Source organism: Fusarium verticillioides, chromosome 4 (assembly GCF_000149555.1).
Source record: "Fusarium verticillioides 7600 chromosome 4, whole genome shotgun sequence".
In the NCBI taxonomy this organism is placed as follows: Eukaryota; Fungi; Ascomycota; class Sordariomycetes; order Hypocreales; family Nectriaceae; genus Fusarium; species Fusarium verticillioides.
This window is the reverse complement of record NC_031678.1, coordinates 2,125,483-2,146,713: the sequence shown is the minus strand read 5'-3', so window position 1 is coordinate 2,146,713 and position 21,231 is coordinate 2,125,483. Positions and strand designations below refer to the sequence as shown.

General features: G+C 49.4%; 5 protein-coding genes across 12 annotated transcripts; 3 read left to right on the top strand and 2 right to left on the bottom strand.

The window, feature by feature from the left end:
- The first annotated feature begins 142 nt into the window (after positions 1-142).
- FVEG_05039 (hypothetical protein) lies at positions 143-2,758 on the top strand. Of its 4 annotated transcripts, none has more exons than XM_018893045.1 (5): positions 150-862; positions 916-1,093; positions 1,144-2,134; positions 2,204-2,252; positions 2,307-2,736. In XM_018893045.1, the coding sequence occupies exons 1-5, from the start codon at positions 453-455 to the stop codon at positions 2,479-2,481; spliced, it is 1,803 nt and encodes a 600-aa protein (XP_018749852.1). In that variant the 5' UTR covers positions 150-452; the 3' UTR covers positions 2,482-2,736. The 4 variants fall into 4 exon arrangements, with proteins under 4 accessions (XP_018749851.1, XP_018749852.1, XP_018749853.1 ...); XM_018893047.1 differs by having other exon boundaries at positions 152-862; positions 2,196-2,252; positions 2,307-2,680; XM_018893044.1 differs by having other exon boundaries at positions 143-862; positions 1,144-2,252; positions 2,307-2,758.
- On the bottom strand, positions 2,644-4,977 carry FVEG_05038 (hypothetical protein). 2 transcript variants are annotated; one of them, XM_018893043.1, is made up of 6 exons: positions 4,891-4,977; positions 4,702-4,813; positions 3,978-4,324; positions 3,824-3,923; positions 3,375-3,777; positions 2,644-3,312 (listed from the first exon to the last, which is right to left on the bottom strand). In XM_018893043.1, exons 3-6 carry the CDS (start codon positions 4,232-4,234, stop codon positions 2,762-2,764), a joined length of 1,311 nt encoding a protein of 436 aa, XP_018749850.1. In that variant the 5' UTR covers positions 4,235-4,324; positions 4,702-4,813; positions 4,891-4,977; the 3' UTR covers positions 2,644-2,761. The 2 variants fall into 2 exon arrangements, with proteins under 2 accessions (XP_018749850.1, XP_018749849.1); XM_018893042.1 differs by having other exon boundaries at positions 3,978-4,813.
- Positions 4,978-5,401: 424 nt separating this feature from the next.
- On the top strand, positions 5,402-9,735 carry FVEG_05037 (hypothetical protein). The gene is made up of 3 exons (XM_018893041.1): positions 5,402-6,059; positions 6,118-8,341; positions 8,391-9,735. The coding sequence occupies exons 1-3, from the start codon at positions 5,589-5,591 to the stop codon at positions 9,476-9,478; spliced, it is 3,783 nt and encodes a 1,260-aa protein (XP_018749848.1). The 5' UTR covers positions 5,402-5,588; the 3' UTR covers positions 9,479-9,735.
- Positions 9,736-10,996: 1,261 nt separating this feature from the next.
- FVEG_05036 (hypothetical protein) lies at positions 10,997-14,589 on the bottom strand. Of its 2 annotated transcripts, XM_018893040.1 has the most exons (8): positions 14,471-14,589; positions 13,778-14,412; positions 13,707-13,723; positions 13,585-13,657; positions 13,394-13,534; positions 12,505-13,341; positions 12,253-12,451; positions 10,997-12,190 (listed from the first exon to the last, which is right to left on the bottom strand). In XM_018893040.1, exons 2-8 carry the CDS (start codon positions 13,832-13,834, stop codon positions 11,754-11,756), a joined length of 1,761 nt encoding a protein of 586 aa, XP_018749847.1. In that variant the 5' UTR covers positions 13,835-14,412; positions 14,471-14,589; the 3' UTR covers positions 10,997-11,753. The 2 variants fall into 2 exon arrangements, with proteins under 2 accessions (XP_018749847.1, XP_018749846.1); XM_018893039.1 differs by having other exon boundaries at positions 13,778-14,589.
- On the top strand, positions 11,013-20,853 carry FVEG_05035 (translation initiation factor eIF-2B subunit epsilon). Of its 3 annotated transcripts, none has more exons than XM_018893038.1 (4): positions 11,013-12,215; positions 12,267-18,547; positions 18,612-18,668; positions 18,724-20,853. In XM_018893038.1, exons 2-4 carry the CDS (start codon positions 18,461-18,463, stop codon positions 20,740-20,742), a joined length of 2,163 nt encoding a protein of 720 aa, XP_018749845.1. In that variant the 5' UTR covers positions 11,013-12,215; positions 12,267-18,460; the 3' UTR covers positions 20,743-20,853. The 3 variants fall into 3 exon arrangements, with proteins under 3 accessions (XP_018749845.1, XP_018749844.1, XP_018749843.1); XM_018893037.1 differs by having other exon boundaries at positions 11,013-16,355; positions 16,407-18,547; XM_018893036.1 differs by having other exon boundaries at positions 11,013-18,547.
- Positions 20,854-21,231: the final 378 nt, after the last annotated feature.

The following is a 21,231-nucleotide window of genomic DNA, read 5'->3' as shown; positions in this document are numbered from 1 at the left end:
TTTCCGGCCTAGAGTCAAAACAAATCGCAGCCAATTGCGGTCGTTCGATGGTGCCCAATCATATTGAAAGCTTGCATGACTCAGCATTGCTCACTACGGTCATAACCCCGCTAATATTCTTCACCCTTACTTAGGTACCCCAGGCCTGCCTAACGATGATAACATCGCCTGAAAGAATGAGGCGATAGGTTGATGAGCACTGAGAGGGGAGAAAGCATGACATGTTGAATTAGGTTGATCGGCAGACTCCAGTGACACGGCGGAACAACGGATTCACAGCGACAGCCCGATCAGAAAAAGATCTCACATCCATACAGTGACTGACTGACTATCTTATTCAACAATCGGCCAACCTCCAACCTGAACTCACCACTTACACCACACACCACACACCACACACCGCATCACAATTCTTTCTATTATCGACTGCCTGCCTCATCGAGAGGCCCGCCATGTTCTTTTCCCAAGTGCCAGACGAGATAATTCAACATTTGCTCTATTATATCCCCCCAGAAGACAACCTCTCTAATTTCCAACTTGTCTCACATCGCCTAAGGCATCTGGCTAATGAACCGCTTCTGTGGAAATATCATTGCCGAAGCAATTTTAGATTCTGGCATCCCGAGCACAACCTGCAGCGCTGTCTAAAGGGTAGGGCGTCTGATACACCGTGGAAGAAATTATTCATCTTGCGGAAGTTCCGCAATGAACAGCTTAAACGTCTCTTGGGCGAGATCCTTGTAACCAAAGTTGGCCGCCTAAAGCGATATGAAAAAGTTTGCCAACTTGGTTATGACGCCAAAGATTTTCTCCTAGAGCAGTGCAAAGCAGACGAGAATACCGAAGATGTCTTGGCTCGACGGTGAGCAACCTCGTCGCTAATCTTCCATTCGAATACTTATCCAGAACTTTTAGATATTACAGTCAATCCTTGCTGGATAGTATCCACAGATCTATCGCCATTGATGAGTGGTACAACATTCAACTTGCGACCTCGACTCACAATGGCCAACCACAGAGCCTCAGCCTTGAGCGCGCTCTTGGGGCATTCGATTTATTCGTTCTGCACGACCAGCCCGGAGATCTGGACGATGTAAGTACTCCTCGTATGACCAGGGTTCCCTCGGTTAACACTGCGTCAAGATTAGCGGTATTCTTGATAATCTGGCGGCCGAGTTTCTCGAGACTCAACCAGACATTGGTGAAATGTCAACGCGACAAAAGGCACTGGAATTAAATCGATGGCTGCGAATGAATAACCTCACAGGTTTGCGGAATCCTGAGACAAGCTATCGAAACCTCAGAAATTGTCTCATCGGCCAAGCTCTGCGCCATGAAGATCACGACTCGATTCCTATCATCTCGAGCGCCATCTTTTGCTGTCTCGCTCAGCGTTTGGGCGTCGAAGCACAATGCTGTGCATTTCCAACTCATGTACATGCTATAGTGCTTGCAGAAAAAGGAAAGACTCTAGACAGCAACCCTGTTACGGAGGACAATGCACCTCCAGAGAGGATGTACTTAGATCCCTATGGCTCGAGTGAGGAGATCCCTCTGGCTGATTTACAGGCTTTGCTGTCCCGTTTTGGCTGGCAGTCGAGCACCGATACCTTCTTGTCTCCCGTGAACCCTGTCGCCATTGCCATGCGGACAGCGCGCAATATCAGAGCCACCGCTGCCAGGGTAATTGGCGCCCACGAGCAGGCTGACCCCGAACTTACTAGACTCATCACCGGCAACGATCCAGCCAATATCGAGGCCTCCCTCTACTCCGCACTCTGGGCGTCTCTTCTTCTTACACCGGTCGACTCCTTCGAATGGGACGAGGTTTTGGAACCTTTCCTTAACCGATTTGCAAAGAGCTGGCACGTAGATGCCTGGCTCGTTGAGAAGTACATATTCCCTTTGTACGATCGCTTTGGCCCCTTTCGTGAGAGATTCATGAGGAACAATCCCCGTAGGTGGGAAGATCCTCATGAGGTCTTAGATCTTGTGGATGAGTTTGATGACGTTTCACCGCCGGTGTTTCGCAGGGATAGCGCGAGGACCCAAAATGTGCTCTACAAGATTGGGCAGGTCTTTAGACACCGACGATATGGCTGGATCGGTGCTGTTAATGGGTGGACCGACCAGGGTACGAGGCGTTTGCCCGTGCCACACACCGTGGCTATTGACGAGACGCTGGACGATAACAGCGATACAGAATTACCTAACCGGGTGCGTCCCCGAAACCAAACATTTTACACATGCCTGTAAGTCTTCTAAACATCTCTAGTTCTCATTTACAAGCTGACGTACACCTATAGACGCACAATAGGCCCTGAGCGGCATGTTGTTGCAGAAGACAATATTGTGTTGATTCAGGATCCGAGAGAGGTCCCGGAATCTTTGTTTCCCCAGGCTGGGAAGTTCTTCAAGAGATTTGATGCTGAGACTTGCACCTTTGTGTCCAACCTTACGGAGCAGTACCCGGACGATTAAAGGGTGTTGAGAATCATTTCTTTTATGTTGGTTATCACGATTTTTACTCTTCGAAATGCATGCATGGTGTTCGGCAAGCTTTATTACGATGGACGGCGAGTAGTATCTCCTTAGAGAAGATCATGGTTCACGATACAGGTGGTTTATGCAGCGAAAAGGTGTGCAGAGTATTGCTTCAATATAATTGGTTTCAATAGCATGAGTAAGCAGACTCTTCAGGTACTACGTATGTTCTAAGCACTCTAAGCTCTTTGTGACTCCAATACAACTTTGAATCATATCATGTCGCCTTGATTACTTCTTCCAAAACACCCTTCTCGGCAAGCTTTTTCATCCACTTGTGTAGGGCAGGTCCGTAGTCCTTTTTTCGGCCTTTTACTCGCTGCTCGTTATCGGAGATAGCCATCAATTCTGAGCGGTATTCGCCCATGGCAGCTTTGACGTCGACCACAAGCTCTTGGTGAAGCTCGTAAGCACTCTGAGTGTCGAAACTCGGTCGCTTAAGCTTTTCCTGTAGAGTGTCTAGAACGTGTGTCTTTATGATATCTGCTTTGGTGAGGTTAAAATCGGACAGTCGCGAGTCGTCTTCAATGTCCAAGGGAGCTTCCTCGGCAGAGATGAGGTCCTTGAATGCGGGAAGAGATTCGGTGTTCTCGTGTAGGTACCGGAGAGATGCAGCGGCCTGGGCAATAGTTTGGGAGTAGGCAGTGAGCGGGCTCTGACACAGAGCTAGAAGGTTGAAGGAGAGCTGACTCTCTTCATATTGAAGCATTCGGCCTTGAATCTGTGGTCTTGCCACACTTGTCCAATCACCAGTATCGGGAACGTGATCTGATGGACAGAATTAGCCAAGCCCATAGAATACTTGCATGGAACAGTTGCAGAGAGCTTACCCAGCCTACGAGGCTTATACTGGAGCCCATCTAACTCCCACACATAACCACCCGCGGGAACATATGCAATAAAATGATATCCGTACTCTGTATTGGACTTCTTTTTTCGTGGAGGTGCCTTCTTCCCTTTCTTTCCCACTGTGCGCCTCTTACTCGTGCTGGTTTTTGCGTCTGACGCTTCGTTCTCCAGACATAGATCAGCGCTGAGATGGTCCATACGGCGTGTGAAAGAATTGTGTATCGTGCGTATGAAGTTATTTTTGCTGATTTGATGACCTCGCAGAGCAGTATTGAGATCCCTGGTAGACTCCTTGAAGGCTCGGAGCTTTTCACCAAGGTCGATTCCTTCGGCGTTCATAACAATGTTTAGCATGGCCACAGTCGCACATGCATTGCTTGTGGTCTTTTCATGGTCAGAAACGATATTCCAAAGGTTTTATGCGACCTACCTGATTCGCAAACCACACACCTGTTGCATCTTGTTCCTCGCTCTCCTCCTCGAAACCAGGTAGATACTGAAACAGAAAGATCAACCCGTATACCGGCTGTCTGAGAGATGTTAGTATATGCTGTGATATAAGCAATTGCTTGATGTAGTCTTACGGTAGAAATGTGAGTGAATCTTGGTCAATGGTGAAGATCTCCTGCGCTTTAACATTGCAAACTCCCAAGTCTCGAAGAATGATGTTGAAGAAGGCTGGTTCTGACTCAAGCTCTACCCACCCTTCCCACTCTTCGACATCCTTTAGTGACAGAGGAGCTAAGGCTTCATCAAGAAGTTGTTCAGAATCTAGGCGATGGTTCAACTCGTTTGTCGCCTCGCTGGCCTTGCGCTTCGGGTTTCTCCTGGGACCACTCATTGTGGCTTCTGTAGTGGTTTGCTGAGGAGGCTTGGAAGCCAGACGAGTAGAACGACGCACAAAGGGCGTGTCTTCAAGAGACTTTTCGCCCTGAGAATTGTCGTTAGCTTGCAGCTTGTTTTTCATGGTGGAACATTTATCGACGGTGAGGGAGGAGAGAATGCAGACGAAGGAGAAGGAGGGGGAGGAGAGGAAGATCTTGAGATTATCAAGATAAGATTGCCCGTCCCAAGTGAAACTAATAAGAAAGAGAGATATTTGGTTATTTTGCGGTAGTTTGGTTGACATGTAGGCTTTATGTTGAGACTTGGATGTCTTTTTGATGTTTGTGCGCTGGACGATTTAAACTACCTGCCAGAACAATAAAGCAGTGCATGCAAACTTCCAATCCAATCCATACCTAAGTACCTAAGGAACCCTTACAAATAGGTACCTTACACAAGAAAGGGGGGACTTGTAGACCTCACCTTGTGCGTGTGTGAAAGAATAAAAGCTCAGGCTATCATCATTGGCAGCTATTCGCCTCTAAAGCACTCTGATGACGGTATGCAGTGCTTAGCAACGGAGAGGGTGGTGTGTCTACATATGAAGCACATTAGAGTATTGATAACTTGTCTCTACAGAGGAAAGTCCCCAGACGTCGGGTAAGTATATACCTATGAGCTAGCAGACTTTTCTCTGTTGAGCTATTATTTCATCGCACGCTTCAAAAAGAAGCTGTTATATGCTGCATGAGGATGAAGTTGAAGTTGATAATGAGCATAAAGACAGCAGAGGACAGCTTCATGTTGTAGCCAATAAGCATTCAGTTTACCTGCATCGTTAGCTCAAAACCATAGCTACCAGCCAATCACTTATCATGCATGAACATATCGATACATGGATACAAGTAACGGCGGAAGACGGTTGATTGTCGTAATAGAAGAAAACGCCTCTTTGTAAACCATCGTTTATCAACCTTTCTCTCTGGCAACATCCAATCTGATCATCAATGTCCGAAAACGTTTGCAAAGCCACCTACAGAATACCTAGGTACCTAGGTACTGAAGCTTAGGCGCCAACTGGCCTCCACTGTATCCACTGTAGCTCCAATTTGCAGGGGCCAGTCGCGTCCACCTCAGTCCAGCCAGAGTGGACGTGACGCATGGAGTCCAAAGGAATTTCCATCATCCACCCGTGAAAACTAGGTACATTCACTTTTAGCATCAAAACATTAACTGCGACAACCAACCTCCAATCTTGCACTTCACAACGCGCAATAACCAGTCGCCCCGGCATCCACAGGCTGCGACTCGGTTCTTCTAATTATTTGTTTCTCCTTTAGGCGCGTCTATTTCTCCGTAATGCGAATGCCATGAGCACATCGACTCCCCGCCTGCGGTCTGGGTTCCCAGCTACCCCAGCTACCGCTGCTCGACGACACAACAATTCACAGACTCCTAGCTCAGCAGGCTCACCGTCATACGGGAGGGGTTCTTCAGCGAGGTCGCCTTCTCTCCCTCTTGCACCCGAGAAGACGCAGCCCCAGGGCGCTGTCAGCCAACCTGTCATTCCTCTGACCGTTCTCGATGCTCCCCAACAACGTCTTTATGCGTTTGGCGTCTACGTCTTGTTGTGGGCTTGGAAGTTCTACGACTGGCTTCAGGTGGTTGAAGATGGCGACTATTCCTGGCTCCTCTTCCTGAAATGGATCTTTATCGACTTTGTCTTCCTATTTGGTGTACCAGAATTGAGGATACCTTGGCTTGAGCTCTCCCAGTCTGTTGTTACCGGAATCTTCATGGTACAGATGGCATTCAATTGGATGCTCATGTTTAACATTCCTGTAAGCTCTCGGCCATCATTACAATCAATGCTGAACAGCAACACTAACCCACATGTAGATCCCACTGCATTCGTGGCTACTCGGCTTTTTCAAAGTTCTTTACGATCGTGAATTATCAGTTTCCGAGCATAATGTCAAAGTTTCGACCATTCTCAACAACCATTCCCTCATCATGGGAAAACAGATTATCAACATCTTGCCTGAAGGTTCTGCAATCCTCAACCCGGAAGCAGCCCCCTTCTGCTTGGGCGCAAAGCCCAAGAATGTCGCATCTCTGCCTATCTACTTTAATGCCACGATCCCTGCTGAAATTGAATTGGTTCGCATTGATCTCGAAACGAACAAGGAAGAAACAATCAAGATTTCGAACCGGGAGGTCAACAAGGTAGCCAAGCAAATTCGAGAACATACCGCCGATCAGACTACGTCCGGGTTCCAGTGGGACTATCCGGTTAAGAAGCCGGGTGTCTATCGACTTGGACGGATTTTGGACGAGTACAAGCTAGAAGTTCAGCGCGCCACCAGGGACACATATGTAGTGCCTTGTCCTCAAGCTAGAATTCGAGCGTCTTCAGATCCTCAGCGCTGTATCCAGGAGCTTTCTGATCTCTCCCTCGACGTCTACGGTACTCCTCCTCTCAAGATTGTGTACAGCCGTACGATCAATGGCAAAGATCACAGCTTCCACTTCCAGAGTCTCCAGCCTGATGGATTCTCATCACCTCTTCTGACGGCTTCTTCCAGTCTTGTTCTGGAGAGCCAGGATGATATATCTTGGGTGCGGCCTTCCAAGGTGACTGTTGGTCTTAACGAGTCTATGACTTCTGCTGGAGAGTGGGAGTACTCGATCGATGAGGTGCGCGATGCCTTCGACAATATTGTCAAATACGCCGACTTGGAAGAGGATGAAAAGGCCCGTTCAAAGGGTCTCAAATACGGCTTCAAAGTCAAAGAGCGACCTAGAGCGAGTATGAATGGTTGCGACTTGCGTAATCCCTTCAAGGTTGCCAAGGGCCGTTCCGTCAGACTTCCTGTAGACTTCTCTCTGGCCGGTTCGAAAGACGATACATCCCACGAGGTCACGTGGGAGTTCTCACCCATCAACTCACTCACCAACAGTGGTGAGCATGGAGACCAGGTCTCAATTGGAAACTACAACGCCAAGAACGCACTGGATAAGCCATTCGTGTCGGAGCCGGGTCTCTACACTCTAAAGACCGTATCAAGCGGATCTTGCAAGGGCGAAGTTAAAGAGCCGTCTTCATGCCTTCTCCTGAATCCATTGGAGCCGTCGCTCTCAATTCGATCGGAGGAGATCCCCGACAAATGTGCAGGTAACTCCATTGGACTGCGGGTGGACCTGGATCTCGTCGGAACACCGCCATTTGTTGTTCGGTACGACATCGTTACCAGTGACGGGCATATTGAGAAGCAATCCCACCGTGTCTCTGGTCTGCGATCTCAGCTGGAATTGGTGCCCAAGATGGCAGGCCACCACAAATACATCTTCAAGTCCATTGATGATGCTGTTTATGACAATCTGCCTCTCACCGGCGAGGACAAGGTCCTGGAACAGGTTGTGAAGCCTGCCGCCTCGGCCAAAATCGCAAGTACCACCGGTGTTATCAATGCTTGTCTTGACTCGGAAGTTGAACTCGATGTCCTCCTTTACGGTGAGGCTCCCTTCAATCTGGAATGGGAGATTGTTCATGATGGTAAACGCAAGTCTGAGCGAGTCACCGGTGTTCAAGAGAATAGCTTCAGGATCAAGACCAACACCCTCCGTAAGGGAGGAGAGTATATTCTTGCGTTGAGCAGTGTCCAGGATAAGCGAGGTTGTAAAACTTTCCTTCAGGACCAAGTCAAGATTGCTGTACGACGCCAGCAACCAAGAGCCGCCTTTGGATTTGTCGAACATAAGCAGAAGATCATGGCGGTAGAAGATACTCACCTACGACTGCCCCTCCGCCTTGAGGGAGAACCTCCGTTCGAGATCAGCTACAGGAACCTCAACGGTAATGGCGAAGTGTTGACCAAGCGCGCCAACAACGCCAACGACAACCTGCTTGTTAAGTCACAGGGTGTCTACGAATTGGTGGATGTGCGAGATAGCCAGTGCCCTGGATCTGTCGTGCCAACAGCATCCCAATTCGAGGTGGGCTGGTTCCCTAGGCCAGAGATCTCGATTGTGGAGTCTCCCAGTATCACTTCAGACGGCAACACCTTGGTCAAGCAAGACATCTGTGAAGGAGACATTGACGGCTTCGAAGTCAATCTCAAAGGTAAGCAGTCGGCAGCATTTGACCCGAGAGTCTCGCTGACTAGTTACAGGATCACCCCCTTATCATGTCGAATATGAGGTTACCCACAAGTCATTCCAAGGCGCAAAGGCATTCACGCGAAAGGATTTCGACGCCGCCCTCGCCAAGGCAGCCATTTCTATGGATACGACCAAGGCTGGCGACTACACCTACAAGTTCTCTGCTCTTGCCGATAATCTCTACAATAGCGATAAGAACTTCAGTCCTCTTACTGTTACGCAGCGCGTCAATGCCAAACCTGCTGCCGGGTTTACAAAGCCAGGTCAGTCGTTTAAGTATTGCATGGAAGAGCAGGAGCACGAGGACAAGATCCCGATCAAGCTTACGGGAGTTGCTCCCTTTTATGTCGAGGTTGAGATCAAGCATCAAGCTGGCTCGCCCGCCGAGACGTATCGAATTCCGTCGATCGACTCAAACACGTATGGCATCAGGATCCCTCGTCAGCATCTCCGTCTTGGAGCCCAGCAGGTACGCATTCGTACTGTTAGAGACGCTCGAGGCTGCCAGCGCAAGTACGAGATTGGCGGGCCCTCAGTGCAAATCCACCTCTACGAGGCTCCATCCATCTATCCTCTCGATGCTCGACGCGACTATTGCGTTGGCGAGCGTATTGCATATACTCTATCTGGCACACCTCCGTTCGACATCTCATACGACTTCAACGGCCGGTGGAATGCTAAGTCGACAACGACCAACTTCCGCCGTATTGCGGAGAAGCCTGGTGATTTCGTCATCACTAGCATCTCGGACAAGGCCAGCGAGTGTCGTGCTGCGGTAAACATCCCCAAGACTATCCACCCGCTGCCGAGTGTTCAGATCAGCCGTGGTAAACAATCCCGCGTAGACATACACGAAGGCAACGAAGTGGATATTCTATTTGAGTTCTGGGGCACGCCACCCTTCGAGTTCACCTACACACGCAGCTCCAACGCCAAGAAGGGCCAACGCAGTGTTGTCCTCGAAACAAGGCACGATGTATCGTATGAACACAGCAAGGTGGTCAAGGCGAGCCAGGAGGGTACGTACGAGGTTGTTGCGATCAAGGACAAGTTCTGCTCGTTCTCGACTCAGCAGGTGGAGAAAAGGCAAAGAAGATAGAGCTGTTAAAGACGGATTGAGAAATGATATGGGGCAAAGACAGTTTGAAAAATTTTGACGTTTTTGGCTGCTTGATAAATAGGTAATGAACGGATTGTAATACCAGGGGCGATGACGATCAACAACGAGGAGGGACACTGAGTTGTATATATGCATATATATCATGGCATGGCGTTAAGTAGGGTTAATCAGAGCAAGATTGAATAAGTAAGACTTTAATGTCCCCCCTGCTCATGCTCATGCATCAAGCTACAGAGTCTTTCGGAGTCTAGATGGATCGAAGCACCTCGTCTGTCCGTGGCTGGCTCTATAGCCATGCCCAAGAATTCGCATCAGCGCCAGTGCCCTTCCAGCCCCGTTCGTTTAGCATCAACACACCCATTGGTCGGGTCTCGAGGGGTAGACCCGAGTTATCCATTCATTGGCCAACCCCAATCAGGTTCTTTTTGATAACACCACGGGCCAGTTTCTTACTGACAGGTAAATAGTAAGCTACAAGACTGGTGGTGGCCATTCTAACTACCTAGGTAGATCCGGAGTCCGGTAGATGGAATACCTAAGGTAAGCAGTCGAATCTGGAGCTTGTGGTGACATGCTCACCACCCTTCAGCGAGTGCACTACAGCACATACAGTAACCACATACTCCGAACATTCTACCTTGCCGCCACAAGTTCAACGGTCGCTCATGTAAGCAATTGCGCTTTGTTTGGAGGGTTACTTTGGAGTCCGAGGCACAATAAACATAGTATGTACGTAGTTGCTAGACCCGCTCGGACGGATCAGCAACTATCGATCGATTGACGAGAGACAGGCATTGGCCATACGATACAGAAGGTCAAGTCCCTCTCAGACGATTACATGACATGATATCGATGCCGACGTCATCTCTCATGTTATTTAGCGCCAAGACTGGTCCTGGCCTCGGTAGTGTCTTGTCTCGAGCTTCTAGTCTGCAGCAGCGCAGTCTCGACTATTCCAAAAGCCATGCCATGTCAAAGTATAACAGGGTCTGGATGACAGGGGATAGAAATTGGATACTCTATCCGTACCTAAGGTACTTTTCAAAGGCAAGAGGAATATTTCCCTCCAAGCACAAGCACAAGCGCAAGCACAGGCACGAGCACAAACGCAAGTATAGGTCTGCTTGCTTTACTTACCTACCTTACCTATCAATGGTTGCACAAGATTCAGATACATCCACTATCGTACAACACAAACACCCGGCTCTATACCGCATTTCAGTGCACAGCCAGACGGGAGCTCAACGGCAGCCAACTCTGCGGTGCAACGGCTGACGGATGCTACGTTATTGTTATTATGATGGCGCTATAGGCAGAAAGCCCCCTTCTGAACAAAGCCCCTATAGAAGCCCATCAAGGGAATTCGTGTGCCCAAAACTCGCTCGCTCCAAAGTCCAACCCCACCATTCGAAACGGTCCAGAACTCAATCGATCTGCACCTCCCTGTGCCACACCTACAGAACCTTGCAAACGTTAACTTGTTGTAGTATGTATGTATGTATGTATGTATGTATGTATGTAATAAGGACGTGCTTGGGTATTTATATCTGTCATCTGTTCTCTGCTGCTTGAAACACTTTTGGTCTGTCGTTTCCGACATTTCCGTCCTTCTCCATCCATTCATCCGTCCACCTACTCTACTCTACTCTACTCTACTATACGGCCTGGTCTATCCACAACACTACCCATATACTACCAATTAACCACGGATTAAACCAACTATTCAAACATCCATACTTAACCCCCTAGCAGAAACAAATGTCGAATATGAATACAGCCTGAATCAAGAGGCCAGCCAATTAGGTGGTGTGCGAGGCTTCACTAGACGGACAGTGCCCTCCTCATGTCCATGAAATGGATCTCAACAACTCAGCACTTTGGGACCACCAAGAAAGCGGAAATGTTGCATGGTGGGCAGGTCGGCGCCCAAATGACAATGATATTATCGCAGGTATCAAAACTTGTTCATCAGACGTTCCAAACACTCCCGAAACAAATCCACGAACGCGCCAGGGACAACTACCTGCCTGCCTGCTGTATCTCTGCTACATGTCTTTGTTCGTCAAGGTATCCGGGCTCAATGCATCTCCCCGATCATAAATACGAAATATACGACAACAAAATCCTTCTTCCACGACGGCCAACACCAAGAAGCCATCAGTCTTAGATTGCCCATCCTGTCTCGCTCCGAACGCCATACTCCTCATGATGTAGCGTCACGCGTACATCAGGCACATATCACTATACCAGTGGCTCAGACGTAGGTCCGCTGGCGCTTTTCTGGCGGGCTTTGGCCATCCATTCGCCCTTGGCTGCTTTGTGAGATGCTTGTTGGGAAACTAGCTCGGCTCGCACTGGTGGGCGTCAGGCCGTACTGGTTTGCGCCATTTACCATGCCGTAGCCTTGATCCATCCCTGCCGTCATGGGAGACTGCTGCGGCATCTGTCCCGGGGACCAGGTGGCACCAGTCGCTGGCGGCGTGGGCGTTGTCTCAAACTTGAAATTCGTTCCGCCGGAAGTGTTCAAGTTGCTCGGCGGGTTCATGTAACCTGCGCCACCAACTACATAACCTGAGCCTGATTCTTGTTGAGTCGAAGGGTCATAACCCTTAAGAAGGTAGCTCAAGTGATTTTCGACAATCTTCTGCATTCCACTCTTGGTAAATGGCTTGGCCAGAACTCCGTTCATACCTAGTGATGCAAAATTAGTTCCCATGTTCGTTCGCAACTCTCCTGCTTCAGCTAGCACTTACCGTGTTCAAAATAGCAGTGGACCTCGTCAGATCGGATATTCGACGTCATAGCAACAATGGGAATGGCAGGGCAGTCTTGCCGAATATACATGGTTGTCGAGACACCATCCAGCTTGGGCATTATGATGTCCATGAAGATCATGTCGAAATGATCACGGGCAACACTAGTGATACGGCTATATGCGTCTGCTCCGTTTTGCTAATCGATGGTCAGTCAGGTGGCCCAATAGGGTTATTGGGGAAATCACATACAGCATGCTCGACTTCACAGCCCATCGACTTGAGAAACTTGATACCAATCTTAGCACAAGTCGGATCATCTTCAACAAGGAAAATCCTGGGTTTTCGTGATGCCCAAGTGAGGGCCGAGTTGGTCGACGAGTTAGAGTTTGCGTGTGTTTGGATGTTGATAGGCTGGGGAGCAGGCACCTCCTGCATGGCATTGGCGCTGGACTCATTCGGCATCGCATAAGGGATTTTGTGGATGTGATCTGAGTGGAAAGGATCGATGCCGACGGTTTGACCCACCGGGTACACGGGATAGCGGTTGATGTCGTTCATTGGATCATGCATCATAGGCATTGAGGCTTGTGGGATGACAACTGCGGAGTCTGCCGGAGATCCATATACGCCCTGAAGACGTTCCAGCTCTCGGTCGGCAATTTGATCAGGTGTCACGCTGGACAGAAGCTCACGAGCCCTTCGCAGTTCTGGTGCCGAATCGTCACTACCATCCAGAGGAGATGTCCCGACATTGAGGTGCATGCTCTGTTGATGGCGGTTGTTTGAAGGTGAGAGGTAATTAAGCATTTCGTGCTGTGATTGCTTTTGCGCATTGAGCATTTTTTGCAAAGTCAGAACCTCATTCACAAGAAGTCGGTTGGTCTGAGACACTTCAGTGAAGAGCTCCTGAAGCTGTTGAACTTGCTGCTGGGTAGCTGTCAGTTGTTCAGTCATGACGCTGATGTGATGGCTGGTTGTGAAGTCCTCTGTGGCTTGTGTCCTCCTTGGTGCCGGGGCCTTTCGACGAATGTTATCGAGATCGTCCTTGCTGCCCACCCTGAAATTGGGATGCTTGAACTCGAGAGTCTAGCTTTCTGGTCATTATTGGCTTTAGCATCCAACGGTCAGGTAAACTCACATTGGCACCATTGGCCGCAGATCCACTGTCATTTGTTTGTCGCACTTTATGGAAATCGTACTTGTTCAATTGTCGGACAAAACTAGCCATGTTGCTGTGCTTGAAGTGCTTAGGCAAGATTGAACGTGTGAATTTTTCGTTCTAGGCCTATTAGCGTTTGATGGTTATAGTCGATTTCAGCTCAAGCCTACCTCAACAACGACGAACGTATCGCCGTCTTTTCCCCATCTTGCAACGTCCTGATGCGCTGGATCTTCGAGCATCCTTGAAAAGTGTTAGCATTGCATGCACAGGCAGCTACAAGTGGCCATACCGATAAAGCTTGCGAACCTATCAGAGGTGTCAGTTGTGATGTAATCAGCCACTGTCGTCTTGTCGACTTACAAACTCGCTGGCATTGCTGCCACCAACCCCGGGGGTTGAGGTTCCGTCACCAGACATATTATGTGTTTATATAAGGAGTGCCTTTTCTACTCTATGTTTTGCTTCGAGATGATTTCGCCGCCCGTTTGCTATCAGAACAATACGGATTGTTCAAGAGTCGATTCGACGGATAACGGATGGAAGAGGCGTTTAACCGGGCCGAGTCGCCGTTGATCGTTGTCGAACCTTAGGTAACAAACAATAAGTCAAAAAAGAACAGTTCTGGTTCTTTTGAACAGATGATGAATGGTTTTCGATGCGCCGAGCAGAGATGATAACGAATGGCGTAAGGGCTAGTTGCAGACTCTAGAACTGGACGCGTTGATGTTCAGTCGTCGCCAGCAGGTCCAGGGGCTCCAAAGCTTTGCTGGCTAGAGTGCTCCAGAATGAATTAAAAGGGCCTTCGCAGGGAGATCGAATCGAGGGCGACGATGCGATAGATGAGGGCTGTCGCAATTGCAAGACCAAGGGGCTGAAAATGGGGAGGGAATGAGGAACGGGAAACGGGGACCGGGCCTGAGTTGTATCTCAAGACAGACAAAGTTGGGAGGCCGTGTGAGCGGGAGTGGGCACAGGCGTGGGTGGAACGGAATAGCCTGCTTTTGTCTCTGAACTCGAGTGGCTTGGCTTTGGCGGGGGGTCGTAGTGACTTACCTCCTGGCCCGGTTATGTGGATATTACCAGATACTCAGTACCTAGCGCACCTTGCTCAACACGCTCTCTTCCGAGAGCAGATGGCACTTCCCACTTGGGCTGGGGCAGGGGGATCTGTGCTTTTGCTGGTACTGGTGCTGATGCTGATGTCGCTGCTGATGCTCTGAGCAAGGCGAAAAAGAAAAGCTTGAGCCAGAGTGGGCTTTTCCGGCCAAGGTTGGTTTAGCCTCAACCAAGATCGCGGTGGGAATGAAGCGCTATTGCGCGAACAAGTCTGGCGGCCGTCCCTGTGGGGGGTCCCCTTGTGTCCATCCAAAGCTTTTTGGTCCTTCACAGCACTCCATGACCCTTGGTTGGCTGCCCGGTTGTACTGGAGATCGTCCCCAAATTCGACTGTGTGGAGGTGATCATGGCGCACCGTGGCCACTATGTGACCTAAGCTTCGTTTGGAAGATCGCTAGCTGGTGAAGAAGCGAGAGAGAAAAAACCACACAGCTGTTGAGATATCCATTCTGCTACAGTCCTGGCTTCGACGCCATGTTGATCGTTCTCGCGCCGTGCGCACGGAAAACAGGACATCCACTACAAACACGAAGCCGGTCACGACGAGACATTCGCTGCAAGAATGACGGGTCCGTCAGATTTGTGTTCCTCTTTCTTTAGCCCCATTGTTTCCGTCACTCCTGGCTTGGTTATGTCAGGAAGGCTGTTGGAGCTGTCCCGTGTCTTGGTTCCATTTGTAAAGCCATGCAGTGTTGCGCCATGTAGGGAGGCGGATGCGGGTGGTGTTATTCAAGACTTGGGCAGCCGACAGGAGAGATAAAGAATGCTTTCCTTGATGTAGCAATAGACGCCTGGCCAGCTTTGTGTCCAGGTGCTTGCGCTATTGTGTCAGCTTAAACTTCCAACGTGACCAATCAACTCAGACTTTAACTAGATGAGAAAGCCGTCGTAAAGTGTTCCTAGTGTTGAGTACTGGGGCCACGTTCCTGACTGCATTTGTAGCATGCTGTGGAATGCTGGGAATTTCTCTCACTCGATCAACGGAAGACACCTGTCGTGGTTGTAGCTCATGACTCGGGATTGGAGACCCAGCAGCCTGGAAATCTGGCTACTGTCTAAATCATGTAGCCACAACCATAGTTCTCTTCGATACAGCAACATTGATGACATCAGATGGCTATAATCGTAGTTTGAGTGGTATTGATAATGCGACTGCCTATTTCTAGGCTCCAGATAGAGGCATGTCGTTGTTAGCTAAGCTCGGCGGTTCCCTGGTCAAGCCAAACGCCAACGTTCTTAACTAAACAGTAGTGAGACTCCCAGTTGTCGGGGATGAATAATTAAGGGTATGTCTTGAGACTGTGTTGCCCTCGAGGTGTATGAAACCATGACTGGTGTTTCCATGCAGATTCGATGTAAGGGCCGGTCAGGTTTTCTTACACCATTAGACCCTGTAGTTTGCGTTGACTGAGGACCCAGTGTTGGGCGCTGACGCTTTGTGAGAAGATCTGCAAGAGAATCATGATGCAGCAAGATCGGGGCATCGACACAGCGCTAGGGATAAAATACTGAGAAAACCTGAGAACCTTACCCCGTACATTGCAACACCATGCTCAATCAACAGCCTAGCCGTTACCTTGGAAGAAAGCTGAAAAGACATGAGGGAAACGTTCCGAGAGAATAGCTTACGAGAGTGAGGAACCAGTCCGCTAATGACCACTTGCTGTAGACGTTTCGGTTATCGTCGAACCAGAGTCATAGAAAGTCAGCCAAGAACTGAGACGACACACTCAGCCTCAGCCAATGCTTGAGTACTGGCCGCAGCATATCAGGTCTTAGTGTTGTCCTTGCCTGGAATGGTCATCTTTCCTCGCATGCCGTGGTACGGATTTAGCTGCAATAAGGGAGATCAGCGAAGCTGAATACGGAGTAGAGTCCAAGCAATATTGAGTAACATCGAAAGTGGAAGCCGGAACTCGATCTAGCAATGCTAGACCAGGATATGATAATGTTTCTTTTTAGCCTGTTATTTTTCGCGTCTATTCCTGTTATAGGATATCAAGCACTGTCCTTTACTGTACGGTTCGCGTGCTTTGTGGTCGTCGGGTAGAGTGTGGGTGCTGAAGAAGCGACTGCCGCATCTTATTGAACGTCAAGATAGACTCTTGAACCCCCAAGATGCTCTATCGGGAAGCAATAGTTTGTTCAAATGTGGAGGTCAAGATAGAAACAAGCGAGAGGTCCATGATCGGTCGAGACCGTGGCCGTTGGCAAAGAACGAGGGCGAGAACGAAGCGGGTAGCTACCTTCATTGCAACTGTACGAGCGGATGCGGGCACACTGTACACGAACCGCAGATATGGAGATCGCAATCTATCACCTGCCTCAAACTAATCTGGCGACCTAACACAGTGCACGGCTGAGAATTCCTTAAAAGGGCAAAGATGAAGGGAGGGTCCAGCGCTTGTACTCTCAGAAATCATTCTTTTATTAGTTCTTTTGAATTATTAGGGCCTATTTGCGGGGTTGTTTAATGACAGGGGGAGAGGACCCTGAATTCCTGAGGTTTGCCTTACCTTTGTAGCTTTTATCACTGAAAACCCTCAGATGGAAGACTTTTGTTGGCCTGGCCTTGGTCGATAACCATCATCTAGGTACTCTGTACAGTTTGTACTTATGAATAACACTAGGGCAGCGTTTTGAAGCACATTTCGCAAGATCATCACACCCACACACTACCTCTCAGGGTTAGGTAGGTCGAGGGCATCTACAAAGCTGGATTACCACCACAAACCTGACCTAATTGACTTGCGACTGTCTAAATTGAGAGACATCTGCATCAAATTCTACGACCGAGACATGCCTAGGATCCAAGATATATAAAAAGACAGTTGCGGATGCCTTCGTGAACGTATTGAACGCAAACAACATTTGACAGCCACACTAATCCACGGTCATCTCCCAGCCGGCAAGGTTTCGTTGCATGGTAGGTCGTTTGAGACCATCGCTTTGACTATATTTCAAGTTGTGTCTCTCATTGTCCCGGATATTTCCCTCGTTCGTCGAGGAACCGGATCCACCAAGGGACAACTCTACAGTTGATGCTTGGACAATTCCAGCTGCCAGAAGCCCTATCCACCCTCTAATTTTAGCATGTTGTTTCCCCTGCTCAAGATGGAAGATGCTAAAAAGGAAACCAAACGACCCGAAAGTTGTCGGACCGCCGGCGAAGCCGCATAGATAAATGTTGCCTCTCTAGTTTAGTCCCCGATCGGGCGCTACAGCCTCCCGGAACCGAAGCGACACCAAGTCTTCTCATCCGATGAGTACTGCCTGTTCCTGAGCATGTGCCTGTCGTTCATATTCCGCCAGGCTCGTGCTTAAACGGGCCTCATTGAGAGACGCCATTATCGAGCCAGTTCGAGTGTCAGCTGTCTGTCAAAAGTCAAACCCCCTCCTCCAAAGGCAATAGCTCCTTGTTAAGCGAAACTTAGACGCTCGGGCGTCTAGGCTTGCCGAGAAACAAACAAGGCGGAAACACAACTACTGAGATACCTTGTGGAGGTCACAAATATGTAAGTGTTGGGTGTTTTCGGAATTTGAGTGGTCCGCGTGTTACAGTCAAGGCTCCAGATATAGCGAGCTGAAGTATTATGCCTGGTATGTGTAGCAAAGTGAAGTCTGGAATGTCCACGAAGTCTATCGGAACCCATCGTTCGGCGTCGGGTAATATTATTTCCACCAGATCAACGGGCGATTAGTTCTTTGGCAGTGGAGTTGGAGGGTTTGTGTGATTACTCAGCAGAGCAGTTTGACTAATTCACCGAGGTGAGAGCCCCTACACCGAGGTGAGGTGGGGAGGTAGGTTCTGTTGATTGAGTCACTGGAAATTTGACCTAACCCCACGGTTCGCGTGCGCTTCAACTTAAACTTCACAATATTCGCCCAAACATCTCGGACGCAACGCTCTAACCCCGACAAGTAACCATGTCGCACAAGGGCAATAGTGGCAAGGGCAAAAAGTCCTCAAAAACAGGAGCCGAGAGCAAAAGCGAGGATGTTCTCCAGGCGGTTGTAAGTGACATGGCGGGGTATCTTATTCTTCGAGACCAGCGCAAGCTCACAGCGTATTCTTCAGGTCCTTGCCGACTCCTTTCAAGACAGATTCAAGCCCTTCACCACCGAGAAGCCAAGAGTATGTCCTCCTGCTCGCCTCGGCCGTGTATTCGTACTAATGGGCTTATTCGCAGTGTCTTCTCCCTCTCGCAAACACCCCCCTCATCGAGTATACCCTTGAATTTCTAGCCATGAACGGTGTCAACGAAGTCTACATCTACTGTGGTGCTCATACCGACCAAGTCGAAGACTACATCAGCCGATCTCGGTGGTCAGCAGCCGCGCGCACGTCTCCCTTTTCCGTTCTACAATTTGTCCGAGTCTCCGATGCCCGATCAGCCGGCGATGTCCTACGAGATATGGACAAGAGATCTCTTGTCGATGGCGATTTTATCCTCGTGCATGGCGACCTCGTGTCCAACATAATGCTTGATGGTGCTCTGGCGGCGCACCGAAAACGGAGGCAAGACAGCGCAGCCAATATCATGACAATGGTGTTGCGCAGTGGTGGAGAGGATGATCACCGAACAAAGACGAACGGAATCACGCCCATTTTTGTGGTCGACACAAAGACTCAACGATGTCTTCACTACGATGAGATGAGCCCCTTAGCAAGCGATCGATACATGTCATTAGATCCAGCTGTCGTGGATGAGCTATCCACCGAATTCGAGATTCGATCCGACCTCATCGATGCTCAGATCGACATTTGTACACCCGAGGTACTTGCGCTTTGGTCAGAAAGTTTCGACTACGAGCTTCCCAGGAGAAACTTCCTTCACGGCGTGCTCAAGGACTGGGAGCTGAACGGCAAGATGATCTATACTGAGATTTGCGAGGAGGGTTACGCAGCCCGAGCAAGCAATTTACAGCAGTACGACGCCATCAGCCGCGACATTCTAGGCCGATGGACTTATCCCTTCATTCCAGAGTGCAATATTGTTCCCAAACAGGCTTACCAGCGTCACAGACCAGGGGTTGTGGTCGAGCACGGTGCATTCTACGCGAATACTTCCCAAGTCCAGAACTCGGTCATCGGACGCAACAGCTACATTGGCCCGGAAAGTAGAATCTCCAATTGCATAATTGGGCGAGACTGCAAGATTGGTAAGAATGTCATTCTGAAGGACTGTTACATCTGGGATGACACCACAGTCGGGGACGACGCAAGGATATACAGATCTATCGTGGCAGATTCGGTCACTATTGGAGAGAACTCAACTATAGCAGAAGGTAGTCTCATCTCCTTTGGTGCCACCATTGGCAAGAGCATTAGTCCCCCTAAAGATACTGTCATTTCATGCGTCGATTCTAAGGGCAATCCCTTGACGCCGGATACCGAGTTGCTTGGATCTGGTACCAACGCCGCAGCATTCAAGGACCCTGAGGATGATGAGGTTGACGAGAGAGACCCCTGCCAACTTCAGAAGAGTCTCATGTACAACCTTTTCCAGTTCAATATCTCCACCTCATCGGTGTCGACACTGTCTTCGGAAATCTCTGAAGATATTCCGGATGAGAATTCGCTGCACGTCGACACCACCGACCCTTCCCGCCGCACGTCCTTCGCCTCCGATGATGCTGGCGACAAACTCTCATTCCACAGCGAGGCCGTACACGGTCTGGTCGACGCTCTTCGTGCCGAGTCCGGTGATTTCGATTCGGCTAAGCTTGAGTTCATGGGCTTGCGTCTCTCCAACGATGCCTCGGACGCTATGATGCGCCGAGCTGTGGCCACTGCATTTGCCCGTCACGCAGTCGACCTCATGACCCCTGAGCACGGCAATCTCGAACCCAGCAAGGCCGCTGAACAAGCGTTAAGGGCTCGCAAGGGTGCAGCAAAGTTCATCAATGAGGTCGGAATTGGTGGCGATGATGATAATGAGGCCGAGCAAGTCGAGTTCATCATTGCGCTCCAGAAGGCACTCACGCGCTCCCAAGGACCCGAGCAGTCCCGTGTTGGCACTCTCCTCGCCGCAATGCTACAGCAGCTATATGCGCTCGATATCCTTGAGGAGGAGGGTATTCTGAGTTGGTGGGGTAATGAGCGTACCGTTGAAGGTGAGGCTATGACATTGCTGAAAGAAAAGTGTCGTGTGTTGGTGGAGTGGCTGGAGAACGCCGAGGAGGAGGATGACAGTGATGAGGAATAGATGGTTTTGCGTCATTCTGTCTGTAAAGATCACGGAGTACAAAATAAACAAAGGGACATGGCTTTTTATATAAAATAAAAAAAGTCTAACACAAGACACCTTCCTACCTGTTTATATGGTTTCAGTCAGAGTCTGGACTGTCGCCGGTAACCGTAAGAACCGGGCGTATCATGTTTACGCATCGCCTTCATCCAGACTTTGTTAGTCAGGTTCGCCTATACATTTGCCTTGCTACCTGATATGTTTACCGCCTATCTAGACAGCAAGGACAAACTGATGATGCCCATAGAGGCAATCATCTTCGAGGCTATTTTAAATAGTCCTCCATCTTAATACTGTCAGGCCTTTCCCTTTCATCTAACAAGACTCTTGTATGAACATCCCTATCCGTGTTGACTTTGCACTTAAGATAGGGAGAACATCATCTTATCTGCTGGCTCTGTCCATGTTGCTCAACAGGGGTATATTCAACTTGATTATTTACATCTG